General features: G+C 31.0%; 1 protein-coding gene and 1 long non-coding RNA gene across 3 annotated transcripts in view; one reads left to right on the forward strand and one right to left on the reverse strand.

Moving 5' to 3' along the window:
• S6KL (ribosomal protein S6 kinase like) overlaps nt 1-18,194 on the reverse strand; it is a 233,406-nt gene extending 215,212 nt beyond the window's left edge. For both annotated transcript variants that reach the window (XM_076414322.1, XM_076414321.1), the window contains exons 1-2: nt 17,961-18,194; nt 17,775-17,872 (exon numbers count right to left, since the gene is read on the reverse strand). In XM_076414322.1, coding sequence (XP_076270437.1) covers nt 17,775-17,872; nt 17,961-18,044 — 182 coding nt within the window. In that variant the 5' untranslated portion in view covers nt 18,045-18,194. The remainder of the gene's footprint in view (nt 1-17,774; nt 17,873-17,960) is intronic.
• On the forward strand, nt 6,379-7,303 carry LOC143206778 (uncharacterized). The gene is made up of 3 exons (XR_013008525.1): nt 6,379-6,671; nt 6,825-6,975; nt 7,035-7,303. It is a non-coding gene; the product is annotated as an uncharacterized LOC143206778 (long non-coding RNA).
• Nucleotides 18,195-18,232: the final 38 nt, after the last annotated feature.

Genomic DNA, 18,232 nt, shown 5'->3' on the forward strand with positions numbered 1-18,232 from the left:
GCTAAATACCTCGGTATCCATCTTGATCACTGGTTAAATTGGAAACATCATGTTCGACAAAAAACAAGATTAATTAAAAAACTGCAGTAGTTTCCAACTTGACCCAAAATCAAAGATCTTGATTTATCATTCTATTATAAGGCCTATTTGGTGTTATGGAGTTCAAATATAGGTTTGCACTAAAACATCAAACCAACTAGTAATCCAACGAAGAACTGAACTGCACGATGACCTGGAAATCAAATGGATTTGCGTAATTATCCAAGATTTCGCCTTGAAACACGAAAAATGATTACTAAATCATATTAACGTGGAAGCAATACAACTGCTGGACAGGGCGCAGTATGTCAGGAGATTGAAGGGAACCAAACCGTACGAACTTAACATAAGATTGTACTAATAGTACCTAATAAAGATGTTATAAAGAAATTATTGTGCTGCCTATTACAGTCGCCTGTCTGGCTATTCTTAAGAGCCAATTTTTGCAAACCGACTAACATATAGATTTCCAAGATTTCGCCTTAAACTGGACAACACACAGGAAATCAGAAAAATGAAGCGGAACTAAACCACATAAATTTGTATACTGTGTAAGTATTTAATCTTAACTTTGAATTAAATAATTTAATTTAATTCTAATTTGGGAAATACATATTGATGCATTATCCCATACTCATTCTGCTTGTATATTGATGCAAGTACAACAGAACAATAGTAAAACGTTAATCTTATACATTAAGAAAGATATACCAATCTTGAAGTATCAATACTTCAAAAATAATAAATTAGCAGAAATATTACTTAAGAAGTTACCAACAGCGAATTTTACAAATTTCGCATGAACTCATTACTCTTCAATATAATATACGGTAATCATTAAAATTGTTAATGGGGGAATAATATAGGCTCTTATCAAAATTTTGTGCTAGTAATATCGTAAATAATGTACTTTACATGTAACCAACATTATCTTTGGATTGCATCATTGTGCAGTACCCGATAGGATTAGTGATTTTATATTAGATATGAGAAATAACCCACGGTTTTTATATCACTACATAGTATAAAACAAAGTCGCCTTTTCTGTCCCTATATCCCTATGTGCGCTCAAATCTTTAAAACTACGCAACGGATTTTGATGCGTTTTTTTTTAATAGATAGAGTGATTCAAGAGGAAGGTTTATATGTATAATACATGCATAATATACTAAGGCAACATTGCTAATTTTAGAGGTTTCTAACGTGATGTCGTAAATTAACCTATTTTTTAGGCTTATTTAGTAATTAGCAAAAACGCTGCCTAACCCTACGAGTTAGATCAAATTAATGTACTACAGTATTGTACACCATAAAAAGGTCTACAAAAAAGTCCGCGATGGTATATGTTTATCTTTTAGGGATAACCCACATTAACCATTTTTATTGTTTACTTTTTACGTGAGAAAATGGCTTATTTACGAAGCTATTTTAAGCAATACGGCATTAATCCTTATCGAATTAAGTACCTTAAATACAGTGTGCAATTAATATAGATCAATATGGTTCCTTACAGCATGTAAATTTTCGGAGATATTACAAATTTAAAATTTGCGTTTAAAAATGTGTAATGTAATAAAAATTGTATGAATTTAGATATTCCAAAGATAGCAGGAAATCTTCATAGTAAGTATAGGGGAAGAGGAATTGTTTTACTCCAAATTTAATGCGTGCAGGCCAAGGGCAGTAATGAATGAACCAAAAATACTGGATCGATTTTAATCATGTTTTTATTGAGTGACATAGGCATATATATTTTATGCCCGTGCAAAGTCGGAGCGGGCCGCTATGTTTTTATATACAACGTTCATATTTTTTCTGTAGTGTATTTAATTTAGTATCAGCATTGCACGCGTGCGAAGCCGGGGCGGGTCGCTAATTTAAATATAAAACCGAATACCATCACTATTGAAATGAAACAATGTTTGACAACGTTCTAAAAGTAATAACATTCCACAATAATACAAATTTAGGTCACTTATAATTTTGGCTTATTAGGAAACAATAGAGATTTAAATAAACACACAAACATAGTGTATGATACTTACACATAAAGTACATTAATAGACGGATTACTTTTTCACTCGGCTAATGTTCAACGCAGTAACAATCTCTAACAGTCACTACACATAACCAAAGAATGGAATCCGTCAATCCCCCGACATTATTTTCAAATTATCATATAAACCGTACACTTTACAATAATCTATAAAACATTCCCCAATAGCACCATAACGATAAAGACGGGAAACTATCGCACTGACGTACTGCACGATTGATATTATATTAATGACAAAACAAGACTAAAACGCTCACTTAGTCGCCTGTTTAAAATGCACCGATCCCCAAAGTGTCTAAAACATTAATATGGTACAAATACACGTATCTCTTACGATTATTATGGCTGATTCGCATTTAATGACCCCAGACGAGCCGGCGATAAAAATGAAATTTAAATTAATTTGTCATTTTGACTAAGATATCGACTCGGTTTCGATGAAGTCGACGAATCCGTAAATTGCACAACAAATAGCGCGGCGACTGTCATCGCGCGAGAGTAGGTACCTTTAAACAGGGAGGAAACTTGAAAACAAAAAAGACGCCGAATAATTAAGAGTAACGATGATACTAGTCACGTAAAACCTACGTGAATTTGTTCAATGTTGGAAATAACTGTTGTCGTACGTTTTTGTAGTATGTCTTTCTTAAAATAAACAGGCAGAATATATTGTTGCATTTTTAATTTAAATATTCGAAATGCTTGGAAAAGAAATTAACGTTTTATTTGTTAGAATATTAATATATCTCTGATACGGTAGAACACAGTAAAATAAACTCGCTCTTTCTAAATCGTTCAGAACTTTTCTTGATAGTACCAGTGGTAAAATTATTAATTCTAATTTATTTACTTGATTTTTTAATCATAATAATTTATGTAAATCTATTACACATTTAATTAATTCGTAATTTTTAATATTAACACAACACTGCCGAGTCTGACTTATAGATAGATAGACGCCACTGTTAAATAATTACTGTTAATCTTAAAATGACATACATCAAAATTTCATGACAATCTCGTATATAGTTAAAATTTTATTATTTATTAATATATCGTTATGTAAAATTTCTCTACAGTAACTAAAACTAGATAGTTATGTAGGTAGACCCATTGGCCTTTACTTAATCTCTAATAAAATTAAAATTACTGGCATATTTCAATATTTTTACCATTTTGTACACTGGTTATCTTAACAGTGTTATCCAAGGGTTGCAGCATTACTGTGTTTACATGGGTGTGGAGTATTTCCTCATGTCTTGTTGGGAATCTGTTAATGTCCTCTATAACAGTTGTAATTCGAAGGTCTGGTTGAAAATAATTATTCTTATAGTATTTTTTGTATTATACTATGACATAACTGAATTTCGCAGTGTACTACGTACTATGTACGTATACGGATAATTTAGATTTTCTTCCCAATAACCAATAAATTTTTTGTATTCGATGTTTTTTCTTTTTCTTTTTTATATGCTTTTTCAGTTTTGCATAAAGATTCATTTGAAGGTGTTTTTTAGCGTATAGGATAATAGTATTATTCATATTTATTGGTGTATGAACAATTTGATTGTAGGGTATATTCATTACGCACTGATTTACTCTCGTTGACTTTTATTGTTCATCTTTGGGTTTGTCCATTGCCCACTTATTTATATTATTACCCGCGTGTTGCAGTTTTCTCGTTGCTTCTTCACTATTATATTCAACAGCAACTTCAGCTATTTTCTTTTCCATTTGTGATGACAATCTATAGAGTAAGTAAATAACAGGGCACAAATCACTGCCTTCAATGTTGAGTAAGTAAGCTTCTTCTTGTGTAACTCTAATCATTCTGGTTAGAATTAGGAATTAAAGAGTTTAGAGTTATAGAGCCAATGGTCATTGGGCGCAAGATCTGGACTATACCATGGTTGATAAAGCAATTTTCAGTAGTGAAGCAGTTTTCATCGACTTAAGGGACTGTGCGTTGTTTCTTAACAGAAGTCGTTTCATTAACATTTTGAATAATACGAAATTTTCGTCGAATGAAGAGGTGATCGCCGAAACTGAAACTTATTTCAAAGCAAAGGACAAATCGTACTACAAAAATGGTATCGAAAAGTTGGAGGGTCACTATAATCAGTGTATCACCCTTGAAGGGAATTATGTTGAATAAAAAAACTAATTTTGCCAAAAAAACATGTTTTTCTATGGTAAGCCAGAGACTTTTCAATTGACCTGTTATTCCATCAATAAAAACAAATCAATAGTGATTTCAGTGTTAGAAAAGTTACGATATAGACCATAAAGAGCCAGCCATAAGGAACGCACATAGGCCAATAAAATAAGGCGTAATTCAAGGGTAGCTCGTCGAAAACTTCGAAATGACTCAACAAACTATTTCAGACCGTTTCAAATTTGGGTCTGGTTACATCCCGTGGGTATAAAAACAAGAACATTCGTGAGAACCATTGCTCCAAACACAAAAACCTTTTTTTGTTAAATCGAATAAAACTGTAAAGGTCGTGATAACTTCAAAACTTATATGTACACCTAATATATCAAGCAAAAAATTACATAGACTACAGTAAATAATCGATGCTTGCTAGACCACAAAATAATAATTATCAAGGCTTAAACTTAAGATATTTATTTTTGTTGACAGATTATAATACCCAGCTATTATCATGACATAACGTCTTACACATATATTGCGTAAAGCGATCATGCTCTTCATTTTACTCTTCAACAAAATCACTCGACCAATTAATATGGAGTAAAAATCTCAAAGATAATTCCATTCAAAACATCAAGTTACTGAACCAGGTCGACAACAAGAAAAATCAAACTTCAGAATAGTCTGAGCTCTGAGCACTAAAGAACAATATACTGTTAGGTTCACGAAAGAGAAACCGTCCACATACGAAGCGGCTCACGAATCAATATTATCTTGATGATGAAATATAGTAAAAGTATAAATGACAGTGAGTAGTTTTTTTGATAAACCTTATATCGATATTAATTTACATCAAGAACACAGTAATATAATCGTAATTTAAAACAATTATTTCAGAGGAAACTCTTAATCTATGAAGTATTCTCAAAAAAACCCAGGAATATGCAGCTCTTTGAGGGAGGACTTTTTCAAATTGGTAAATATAAATTAAATGTTGGTGTTTTTTGTAATATACTTTTTTTAGAAACAACCCTAAAAAAAGATGCACAGTAGATCATATATATTGACATAAAAAAATTCTAATCTAAATAAAATAATCGAACAAAAATATTATGAAATATAATTAATTTTAATATTAAGAGTTAAAATCTCTTATCACAATTGCTTTCAAGAATTTTTCATACATCTGACAGCCGGTCGCCGTCTGGTTGTCAGATGTACGCTAAATTATTCAAAATATTAATTATAATTACTACAGGTTATAAACCAGCAAACATTATTTTAGCCCTTTGATTATTTTGATAAAATTTAAGTGGCTCCGTAACATATCATATCACTTTGTTTGAAAATGCCGAAAACAATAGATATTCAGGGTCACAAATTGATTGCAGCTTAATAGGTTATTTCGAAAAGGAACGAGATAATGGAGGCCCCCTTTTGCTGGTAAATTCCGTTAGAGAGGTAATTATTGATGATATTAAATAACATAAAGTCCTATAATTTTATTTAAAATGTTTTTAGCGGGTTGCTGCCGTGCTAAATATTAGTGTAGGTACTGTGAATAACATCACTCACAAAATGAAGAATAATACGTTCGATTCACCCAAGAAAACCCGTCTACATACAAAGTGGGTGATGAATCTTGACCATCTTGTTATTCGCTCTATTCGAGACCAAATATACGAAATGTATAAGAACAATAAGTTATGTATAATAAACATAATTTAATAAAATTATTTTAGAGAAAACTGTCTGTCTGAAAAGTATACATAAAAGAATTAGGGACATGCAGATTTTTGAGGGATGTAAGATTTCCTTTTATACACTCTTACAGGGCATAGAGTTTAAATGGTGTAAGGATAACCCTCGGAGAGGTTTAATAGAACTTCCAGACTTAAAAATAATTAATATTTTAAAGGCATAAAATAAGACCAAGGAAGATAAACTATTTGAATTGACAGTGACTGAACTTGGATATTTCAAAATGGTTCATTGTGGCACTTTTCGCAAGACGGTAACAAAAAAGTTTAAGGACAACAAAAATTGATGTAAAAAGGTAAAAATTACAATAGCATTCGATTAGGTTTTGTTGATCATTACATTTATTAATAATTAATTGCAAATATATTGCTGGTCAAAAAGGATATTCCATCAAAAACTGTTTGGATATGTGGAAAGAAACATTGTCAACCATAACAACATTGGTTTGGATGGACTCGATTAGACATACAGAAGAAGTAATTGATAAATGGTGGAATTGTGAACATGTTTCAGACAGATTAGAAATGAACAGTTTAGTGATTGAATTGGACAATGTGTGGGAAAGTGAAAGTGACTGAAGGAAACTTTCAGGATATGTGATAATGCTGTGCAATGCTAGAAATTCCTGAGACCGAGTGATGAGAGTGGAAACAACTAAAGGTATGAACATAAGTAATTGAATATAACTGTAGAGAATGGTATTGTAGGGTGTGAAAGATTTGTGTTCACAGATATGATTGTAATTGTTCAAAATTAAACATGAGCATTAGGTTACAACATATGAGGAGAGAAGGAATGCTAACTGTTTTGTAGATATGGTAAATGCATTAGAGAGAATTCAGTGACTAATTTTATGAAGAATGGTGTACACAGATAGTAGCAGAAGAAATAAAATATACAGTGGTACCAAGATGACTTGACAAGTAAACACACCATTGAAGGAAACAAAAACTAAACGAAAAAAGTAAATATGCTCTCGAATGAAAGTAAAATACGTTTCTCAGATATACAACTGTTAATTAGGTGGATTAGGCCTCCTGGGGGATGCCACTACATAAAAAAAACGTGCCTAGAAACTCTAACCTCATGAGTGGTCTGGAAAAAGAGTTAAATGTAAACAAAACAAATCTTACCTACCAACTATTATAGCTGTATCTTAATTGTAGTTTTAAGTCCTTCGATAATATATGTATTAGATTTACTATAATGTTAAAATAAATTATATTTCAATAATATTTTTGTTCAATTATTTTATTTAGATTAGAATGTTTTTGTATCTCAAAGCCAAAATGAACTAAAACTCAGAGTTAATTCGGCAACATTGCAATATTTCGACGTCACAAATATCTATGATGCATTATCAAAAAAAAATTTGAATAGACTATAGTCCATCCGCATGAGGGATGCGAAGAATTATTATAGTGGACATGCTGGTCGAAAGGGATATACAATGATGAATTATTTGAACTTGTTGACTTTGAAAACAAGTATTTTCTACTATAATAAATTTTGTTCTATGAACTCAATCAGACACACAGAAGAAGAAATTGACTAATGGTGGAATCCTGAGCAAATGTTCGATAGATTAGAAATTAACAATTTAGTAATTGACTTGAACAATGTTTCTGATAGTGAAAGTGGCAGAGACTGAATTAAACTTTCCTGATATACAGAGTGATGAGGATGGAAATAACTAAAAACTTAGTAAGACTAGGACTTGGACTAAAGTAATTATAGAAAATCATATTATGTATAATATTTGTGTGCTTAGATATGTGTATAAATGTTCAGACTATTGGTAGGAATTTATGAAGAGAGAATGGATACTAACGATTTTGTAGATGATATATGGCAAACGTATTAGAAAGAATGCAGTGATTAACCCAGAAGATATAAAGGAAAACCGTATAACTTTACAAGAAAAATGTACACAGGCGGTAACAGAAGGAAATAAGGAGTCTGATCCTATCAGAATGACTTGACAAAGAAACTTGAGATGGAACCATACCAAAGAAGGAAACAAAAACTAAACGTAGAAAGGTAAACATGCTCTACAATAAAAATAAAATACATCGCTTGGATATAAAATTATTAATTAGGTAGATTAGTCCGACACTACAGGGGATACCACTACATAAAAAACGCTCATAGAAATTTTACTTCATAGGTGATGACTAACCTAACCTGAACCCTAACCTACAAACTGGTATATATATGCTGCATAATTAACTGTATAGTATATTCAAAATAACAGTGAACTCAAGTTATCACGATGTCAAATGTATTGCCTTTCTCAATTTGTAAATTCGTTTTAAAATGAGACAATATTTTCCTTCTCATTTTATTCTAGTAAAAAAAAGATACAATGCTCTCTGATACGTTCGAACACGTAACCGAAACAGCCTAACTAAATGCGCCTGGTTGTCAAACGTCTGCAAAATTCTTTAAGATATTAGTTATAATAATTAGAGGTTATACGCTGGCAAACGTTATTTTGGCGTTTTGCACTCGTTTTGAACGAGATAACATAAGCAGTATGTTAAAATAAATTATATTTTATAACATCTTATTTCGTTATTCTATATTACTTTTGTTTAATTCTTTTATTTACATCCTTTTATATATACTGCTGATATCCCAACAACAAAAGAAACAGTACTTGGAACATTTTCCGACGATACAGTTATCATAGTAAAAGATATATCCTTATCTAAGGCTGTAGAGAAAAAGTACAAGTAGCGATCAACAAAATCTACAAATGGACTAGACTGGAAAATATAGCTGAATAGCTGCAAATCTGTCCATGTTAATTTTGCGTTGCGACGAAATGACAAAAACATAATTATATCACTTGACGGATGCGAGATTCCTCAAGCAGAATCAGCCAAATACATCGAAGGTAGGTTAAACTGGAAACATCATGTTAGATAAAAAGCAGAGCAGATTAGACTCAAAGTCAAATAACTGTACTGATTAGTCGGAAAATACTCCCAACTTGACCTAAAATCAAAGACATTGGTTTATCAGTCAATCATAAAGCCAATTTGGACATATGGAGTGCAACTATGGGGTTGCACTAAGACATCAAACCAACTAGTAATCCAAGGCACCCAAAACAAAGTTCTACGATTAATTACCAATGTTTATTGCTACGTAACCAACGAAGAGCTGCACGATTACCTCGAAATCAAATGGATATACGAAGTGATCCAAGATTTCGCCCTAAAACATGAAATAAGGTTGCTAAATCACAAAGTAGAAGCAATACAGCTGCTGAACAACACATAAAATATCGGAATATTGATGAAAATCAAACCACACGAACTTGTTTAGTGTTTAAGTGTATTTTTAACTTTAGCTTAAATAGATCAGTTTAATTTTAATTTGGGAAATACATACCGATGTATTAATCCCGTACTCGCCTTACTTGTGTATTAATGCAAATACAACAGAACAGTAGTAATAAAATAATTTGTAAATTAAGATTGTACTAAGCATATCTAATGTAAGATTTAATTAATAAAAAAAATTATATGTCGAAGCCAAAATAAACGAACTCAACGTTGATATAATATTGCGATGTTGCGACGTCATACATTTTGATGACGTGAGATAGCAATTATTTTGGAAGGACTATAGATTACGTCTTATTATAGAATGACCTAGTAGAGCGGACGATATAGCCAGAATGTTTTGAAGAAAGTCTTAGTGATAATTACCTAAACTATACGGTTTTTATACAGCATGATGCTTTAAAACTGTACATACGCAGACGTTAAATAAACAATGGTTGTAAAAAATGTGAAATAATCTAGGCATTCCTAACCACGTTCTATTAATGGTCAACACAAAATAGCTATATACACTCAAAAGTTCAATGCCCAATGCTGATGATATCATTGCAAACTAGCCGAAATGATGAATGTACGACCAGCGCGCTTTTTTTTTCATTGGCTGCAATTATCGCATCGGACGAATCGCAAATCTGATGTCGTCATTGCCCGTTACATCGCAAACCAAATCTTCCTTGACGTTAAAAAAATTAGATAAAATCGACGAACATATCTAATTTGCTAAATTTAAACTGTTGCGTTATTTAGTGAGTGATAACAGTGTATTTTATGCATTATAAAACATTGCACATATTAAAATTGCGTAGAGATGGTTGGGAATAAAACAAAAACAACCCGATATAAAATAAGGCCAATAAAAATACAAATATAAAATTGAACATTCCGTTGACACGTAGATATAAAAGTTTAAACAATTAAACACCGGATTACGACATATAAAGCGAAGCAAATTCGAGGTGTGTTAAAAAAATAACGGGGACTTTTTATTTTCAAACGACTTCAAAAAGTGTATTTTTTTATTAATGTATGTTCGCCGATTTCTCCGTCAATTATGGACCGATTTTCAAAATTCTTTTTTTATTCGAAAGAATGCACCTCCCATTGGAACCAAATCAGGATCTAATGGGGGGAAATCGAGGGAAACCATCATATTTCAAAAACACGTACAAAGTTTTCACATATTGTTTATCTAAAATTATCAGATATCTGTGTATAATGTTATTCCTAAACTGATGTGATGAAGAATCGGAAGTAGGTCAAGTGTAAAAACCATTTAGTTTGCTTTTTAAGTATTAACCATATCATATACGAACTAGAAATGTCGCAAGCAATTGTTTCTATGGTGTAGCGGTTAGAATGTTAGGCTCAAGCGCGGAGGCCGAGGGTTCGATTCCCATCGGGGGCAGCGGCTTTTTTTTGTTCTAGTTTGATTGGAACATTTGTCAAATCACTTAAGCCAGGTGGCGGGCCCTAGGCTCTGAAGCGTTCCGTATTTTCAATCATTGTTTATTCCTATTTTTTCTCATGCACTTTTGGGCTGCACTTTTAATTGGGCTATCCAGTGTAATACTTAATAAAATAACTGCGTAATTTATTAAGTAAATATCTAACACTAAAAAAGGAATAATAAAATATTTTTAACAAAAAAATTGAACCGACTTCAAAAAATAAATAAGGAACTCACTAAAAATTAAGAAATAACCAAACTTAGAATTTTAACACAACAAAAAAAATGTATAACAAAATAGGTACATAATAATGGTTGTAATATTGCAATAAAAACAAACCAAAATAGAATTAACCTATCTACTACTAAGTATTTTATATTCTACTATATTCACACAATTTACCTCAAAACCTACCTAAACCTATTTACCTAATACATTATTATTTTAACTACTATTAACCGATCAGTTTGATCAATAATATAATCTTGTGACATATACACAAAATTAAATTAGAAACAAAACAAATCTAATTTGTTGCTCGTTACTGACTTCAAAGTGATAGTAGTCAACTTGAAGTTCAGTTCAGTTCCTGTCGGTTCAAATTTTTTATTAAAAATATGTTTTCAGAAGTATATTAAAATATTTATAGTTAAATAATTAATTGAGTTATTATTCCACAGCAAATAGGCTAGATGACTATGACAATTCTATGTATTTACTTTAACCCGAATAAAAGTTAATTCTTTAAAAATATCGACTTGAAATAAAAATTAAGGTTCGAAATAACGGAATTTTAAATGCACACTAAAACGTTCCAAATCTGCGCGTGACGTTAGTTGTTTTGGTCGCACTGGATGGTTTGTACAGGTGCAGGTCTTATTTATAAAATATTTTATAAAGTTTTTGTTATAATTAGGCATTCTATGGTGTATCGATGATGTCAGGGCCCTAATGTAATTATACATCGCTAAAATCCCCAAATAATTTGTGTATTTTCGTTCCAAGACAGAAAAATCTTGCAAGGGAAACCAACCGGCATAGTTTGAACGTCGATAACTTATTCATAGTCATGAGATCATTCTAATGTAAGTATTACAATTTTAAGTACCTTTAATTGTGTCTAAAGTATAATTAACCTAATATCAGGTAAATAAATAATACTGTTGATAACATTTGTGGTTATGTCTCATTGATTTGTTTATTATGTATATGGGTCCCTAATAATTTTGTTCTGTTTTCAATTACCAAATAATACAAAATTAATTGTGCAAATTATGTTTCCACAATATTCGAATGCCAATTAGACAGAAGAAAATGGGCTTCTAACTCAATTCACTGAACATTGACTGCTGTTCAGTACGGAATGACCATATATTCTCAAAATACAAAGAAAACAATTAATTTAAATTCAAGCCTTCAAGAAGTGTTAATCAAATCCCATCATGGTTAGATTACGAAAAGCCAATATGAAATATATGGTTTCTTATACATCAAATAGTTCTTTGGGCCATACTTCACCAGATTAAAGATAAATGATACATATTTGATTGAACAATATAATTTTATCGAATTTTCACAGCCTGATATGTGTGTGTTATGGTAAACAGAAGTTTCAAACATTTCGAACAAGACTTGTGTACAGACAATGTATGAACCAAATGTCGTCACTGAAGTCAAGTAAAATAATAAAAAATAAGCAGAGATCTAGTTTAATAATTCATAGAGGAACTTGATGTTAAAGCATGTCTAAACATAGATTTTGTAAAGTACTGGAGTAATGTAGTTTCATATGTTCAATTCATATGATTGTAAGGCTATTATTAAAATAAATTCATAATTATTACAAGGTAATTTTATACAATACACAGCTGTTGAAAGTTTATGAAAATCAAACATCCATCATCAAATGTATATTATTTAAACCTTTATGGTGTTTTAGCTACTATAAACTATGTAAAAAATATTTTGGTAGCCCTGTCAAATACATTTGAAACTGTACCTTCAAATCGTCATAAAATTTTTCAGTAGGTTTGCCATCGATACAATTTCGTCGTCTTAGCAAATGTAGGGCACTTGATTTTAACCCTATTGTCACAGTTGCCAACTGGCGATTATGCTATTATTGGCTACTCTTTAAGAGTTATTACCTGCCTTTATTAATTTTTTTGTCAACTGTTATACCGATAGTATTTTTCCTTAATGTTCTTCAATATTCTACCACATTTCATGGTTAGTGTATCTGGAATACTCACTCACTTCAATTCTATAAAAGTTCTAGAATTATTTTTAAAATTATTATTTAGGTTATTTGCCTTGATAAATCCCAGTTCAATTTTTTCATTTATCTTTTCTTTCCGTTGGTTGCACAAACCCAATTTTTTGACAACAATCCGTTGCAAACTATTCAGAAATTCCAAGAATATATTCGGCGAATAATTGCAGCTATTTTAAGACCTTATTAATAAATTAATAAATAAATGTTGCGTATGTTGTGTATATAGTGTTCCTATTATTTTGTCTTTTAAATATACTATGTCCAAGACTTTAAAAAACAATAATTCCTTAATCCATCGATATTTTAAAAATTATATCACCGGAATATTAAAATCTCCATGCTTGTTATTTACGAAGTTCTCTCAGAAACACATGTTAATGGACTGAAAATGATTTAGCTATCTATATCATACTGCATTATATTGAAATTATATTAATTAGAAACAATACATCATCCAGTATAATTTTCAGTTCTATCTTTAAACATATATTTAGAAAAATGCTAGATATGATATTTTACACATATATTTCATAAAGGAACCATTCTCTTTATTTCACACTCTTTTCTCTCATTTCTCAACATCAAAACACCCTCAGTAATAGTAGAGTAAATATTTCACTTCAAACTTTCAGCCACACCAAACCAATTAAGCTGGATCTAGATAGACAAACTAACAGGGGGTAGAAAGATTATAGCAGAAACCAAATGTTTAAAATGTCTCCTGAAAAAAAAGTCTCCGGTGTGCACCAAATTTGAGCAGAACAGATACCACTTGAGTCTCAAACACGAACTTCCAGTTCCATTCGACAAAACAGACAACGTACTCAATATGATGCTATAAATTCCTTGGCCGATTTCATGTTCGCTGATGATATGGCTCAATACTAGCTGATACAGCCATATGCCATATGGCTTGAAAATTAATAAAGGCCCAAAGTACTGCCAACTATTGTATATCTTAACGGGATCCAGTTAGAGCAAGTTCAGGAGTTCAAGTAGCTTGGGATCAGCAATACAAGATTAGAAAGTGGCATCTACCGCCGAAGTAATAAACCAAATCGGTCAAGGTACAGGATCTTTTGCTTTCTTAAGATGGTACATGTGACAGAGAGGAAATATTAAATAACTCTTTCGAACGTTTATCTTACCAATCCTTCCGTATAGCTCCTGGACCGGACACTGTTACAGTCTGACATGCGTAATCTTAACTTAAGGTCTTTCAAATGCGATGCCATTCATTTTGAGATGCGACAATCAGCGTACAATTGAAGAACAAATTCAGACAGGCATGGTCTCGACATGTCTAAAGAGTACTCTATGGATAATTTTATAGTTTAAGAAACTGTCAAAAATTCTAAGAGCTTGGTTGGCGCAGTAATAAAGGCGACAGGGCGGTCCTCCTACTGTTAGGTACCTACTGCAATAGTCGCGGGTTCAGATCCTGCTGGAGCATGGTCCTAAATTTATGTTACAGATTGTTCAATATGTGTGAATGTTCTAGGCAAGAGTGCAAAATCCGATAACGAAAATCATCCCAATCATGCCAGTAACCAGGCTGGGTAAGACCAGATGTCTTCTAGAATGATTGGTCACTCACCAGTCGGTAGGCTTAATGCCGAGGACCGTGGCTCGGAATCTACATTAAACCGTAGGTCCAGATAAAACTTCGCTGATAAAAAGGAAACTTTAAAATGTACAAAAAAAATTAATGTAATGTTCATAAGATGATCCATGAAAAACAATAAAGTACTTTTCGATAATTGATCGAATTGTTTAAAGAAAAACATCATGCGACCAGAACATTTAAATATTTCTATTTACGCCTGCTGTTTAACCAATTAGGGTATCTCAAAAACAAATATGTTAATAGAATAGCTATCAATATCTGATGCACTATTATCTTCGAATTGTTTGATTTGCTGTACTAAAATCAGTAATAATACATCGTGTAGTGTAACTCGCAGCTCTATCTTTAAACGCGTATTTAGGAAAAATGCCACTGGAGTCAAAGTTTGACAAAAACGTTGCGCAATTAATCGAATTTCCGAACGAGGTCACCAGCACGCATCGTTTACACGAGTTTGATTCTTTTAGCACAATGCCGGAGAGAATTCCGCGTATGCGATGCGTTCCACAGTATTACGTGCTTTTTAAAATAATGTAGATAACCATTTTATTGAAGACCATTAGATGTTTTCGTAATTCATATTTTAAACATGCTCAAAATAATTGACGTTTATGAAAATACCTCACATTGTTCAAAAACATTCGATTAGATAGCCCTAGGAATAAGATTTCTTGTTGTGACTTTTTGCTTAAAAATGTGTTTTGAACTCAAAAAACAACCAAAAGTCAATCATGATTTTATTCATATGCCATTTAGTGGTAATTGCTTTCCGCGCACTAATTGAGACAACTACATCACTACTTCTAAAAATTATTACAATATTCAATGTCACGTTCGAATGAGAAAAACAAAAAAACAGTATAAGTATAACCACATAAACCATTTTAGTACAGATCTGATGAATTTCGATCAACAGCACTTAAAGCTTGTTTCCTTGGAACAACATTAAATTGATCTACATCAAAGAATCAAGAAAAGTTCTTCATAACCGACAATTCCCCTTCAACTCATATCAAAAATTTTTTCTCGCGACAATTCCATTTTATATTCGATGTGCTGTTTCTCAAAAACTGACTGGACTAGATAAACGACTGCACTGTTAAATTCTCAACCTTATGGTGGAGAAATTCTCTAGATTACATCAATTAATGAAAAGTAAAACCTAACGAATCTCAAATAGTAATCAATTGGAATTATATTCACCCTGAATGATTGTCATCAATAAAAAAAAACCCTGTATAAAGGAATAACAATGAACGAGCTAGCAGACCTGATCATTATTGATTAACGAGATACCATAAAAAATACAAAGTCTCGACTTTCCTTAAGAGGTATTTCGTAAAACTTAAAACTAAAAACTTTTGGAAAAAATAATCATTCCACAATCATTACGCTTTTATAGTAGTTAAACTGAGCAATAATTTAACACAGGCAATTATACAACAAAAAACGATAGATAGGAATAATATTGAATCTGTAACTTATTATTTAAACAAATATACGAACAATTATATACAACAACATTCTTCGGACAAATTTAATCATCCATAATATACAGTAAAATATTAAAATTTAAAACGTAAATAATATAATTGTTTATAGTAATGTTTTTGTTTTATATTTTTAAAAAAAGAAACTATTATTTATTTAATCACAATTATAATTTCATAAAGTTGAAAATTATCAAATTGGTCCAATAAAGGTATAACTTTGAATTAGAAACCAATAATTAATTAAAATAAATAAGTTAAAATAAAAATAAATAAATTTCTCCCCACTATAAAATTTAATCGTCGTCAACTTACGTAAAACAAAGGATTAAAATTCAAATAAACAGAATGGTTTACAGCCATGTTATTGTCTTATATTTACAAAAAAAGAAAATCAAAGCTGTAATGTTTATTTAATTACAATTTTAATTATATAGTGTTGACAATTATTAAATGCACAGAGAACTTTCTAAGACAATATGCTCTTCCAAAAGTGATTGTATTTTAGTCTTGAATTATTCATATTAAATAATTATTCAGACTCATCGATAAACTTATTTTGTTAATCACTCCCAGTCAAATCTATTCATTTACATATACTTGCATGCATCTTCAAGGCTGACTAAAGCTTATTTAAACTAATATTTGTAATAAATCAATTTAAATTACAATCTGGCAAACTATTTCTATTGTTTGTGTAATAATATTGAATAAATATTAGGCCTATACACAATAAAATATTGGGAAAACATTTAAAAGAAATATAAAGATACTCTGACCTTGATACATATATATATCTATACTTAGAAATACCTATACATTTCTAAAAGTTACTTTAAATGATATTTAATTTAATATAAATAAGAACATTTGTCATTTCTCCAATAAAAAAGAAAGTATTTTATTTATTTTTAATGGCAACAGATATACCAGCAAATTTTCAACATTTTTCAAGGTTGTATGATTACTAACTGAATAATTTTTGCCTTATTGTCAAATCATTATATCAATAAAAATAATTAATCTATCATTTAAAAGAAGCCTATAACAGTATTGACCATTATATAAAAATAATCGAACCAGTAAACTTTTGAAATATTAAAATAGATGATAATTAAAGCACGTTTTTTAATAAAAAAAAAATAATAACATACCTAATATTAATATAGCCATTAATTGGACCCCCTATCTATTTCTAAGATAAAATTCTTATATTGTGGGTTCAGAAATGATAAGAAGCTACACAATGATAGTGTGTGACCTCTTTTTAATCAATATTTATGCTAAAATACAACACCTCATTAATTGTAGGAAATCCCAAAAACACCACAATATTGTCAAATTGTAATATGGGGTTAACTAAGACAAAGCACAACCCAAACAAAAATATTTTAGACTGTCATTATATAATTGTTCTGTAGACAAACACAAAGTTGTTTTTACTTGCCTATATTTGATAATAAATCAAAATCACCAATGTGAGGCATGAACATCAGCCGAATTAAATCGTGTTTTGTTTGGTTTTTAAGAAATATAAACTACAAACATCAAGCTAGACTAAGACACTTACCTCCTATAAATTCTTGTCCAGGATTTAGATTCAGAATTTAATGAATGTTGACTACCGAGACTCCAAAAACTTTTTGAGTTTGTGTTACTCAAAGTAAACTACCAAAAAAAAACAAAGAATGAAATAAAATAAAAATGACGCAGTACAATAACAAATTAAAAGGTTAGAACTCTGAGTGCGACTCACCTCTCCGAAATGGTTGTGCTTATGTTTATAAACACGGTCCAGTTGGTCACTGCATGCATTACTTTTAGATCCTTTATTGCCCATAAGAATAGGCCTTTTCCAGGTAAAAATGTACTTTGTTACCTGGAAAATAACGCATTTCACTGACCCCAAATTATTGTTCAGGTAGATGTCTTTTGTGAACTTTTTCTAAAGTAGACATTTGCTTATTTTTGATGTACAGATAATTTTGTAACATGCGCATTACTTGTCAGTCGTCATCTATAATAGAC

This window comes from Rhynchophorus ferrugineus, unplaced genomic scaffold (assembly GCF_030347505.1).
Source record: "Rhynchophorus ferrugineus isolate W39M unplaced genomic scaffold, kcgeb_rfMv2 rfM1, whole genome shotgun sequence".
Classification (NCBI taxonomy): Eukaryota; Metazoa; Arthropoda; class Insecta; order Coleoptera; family Curculionidae; genus Rhynchophorus; species Rhynchophorus ferrugineus.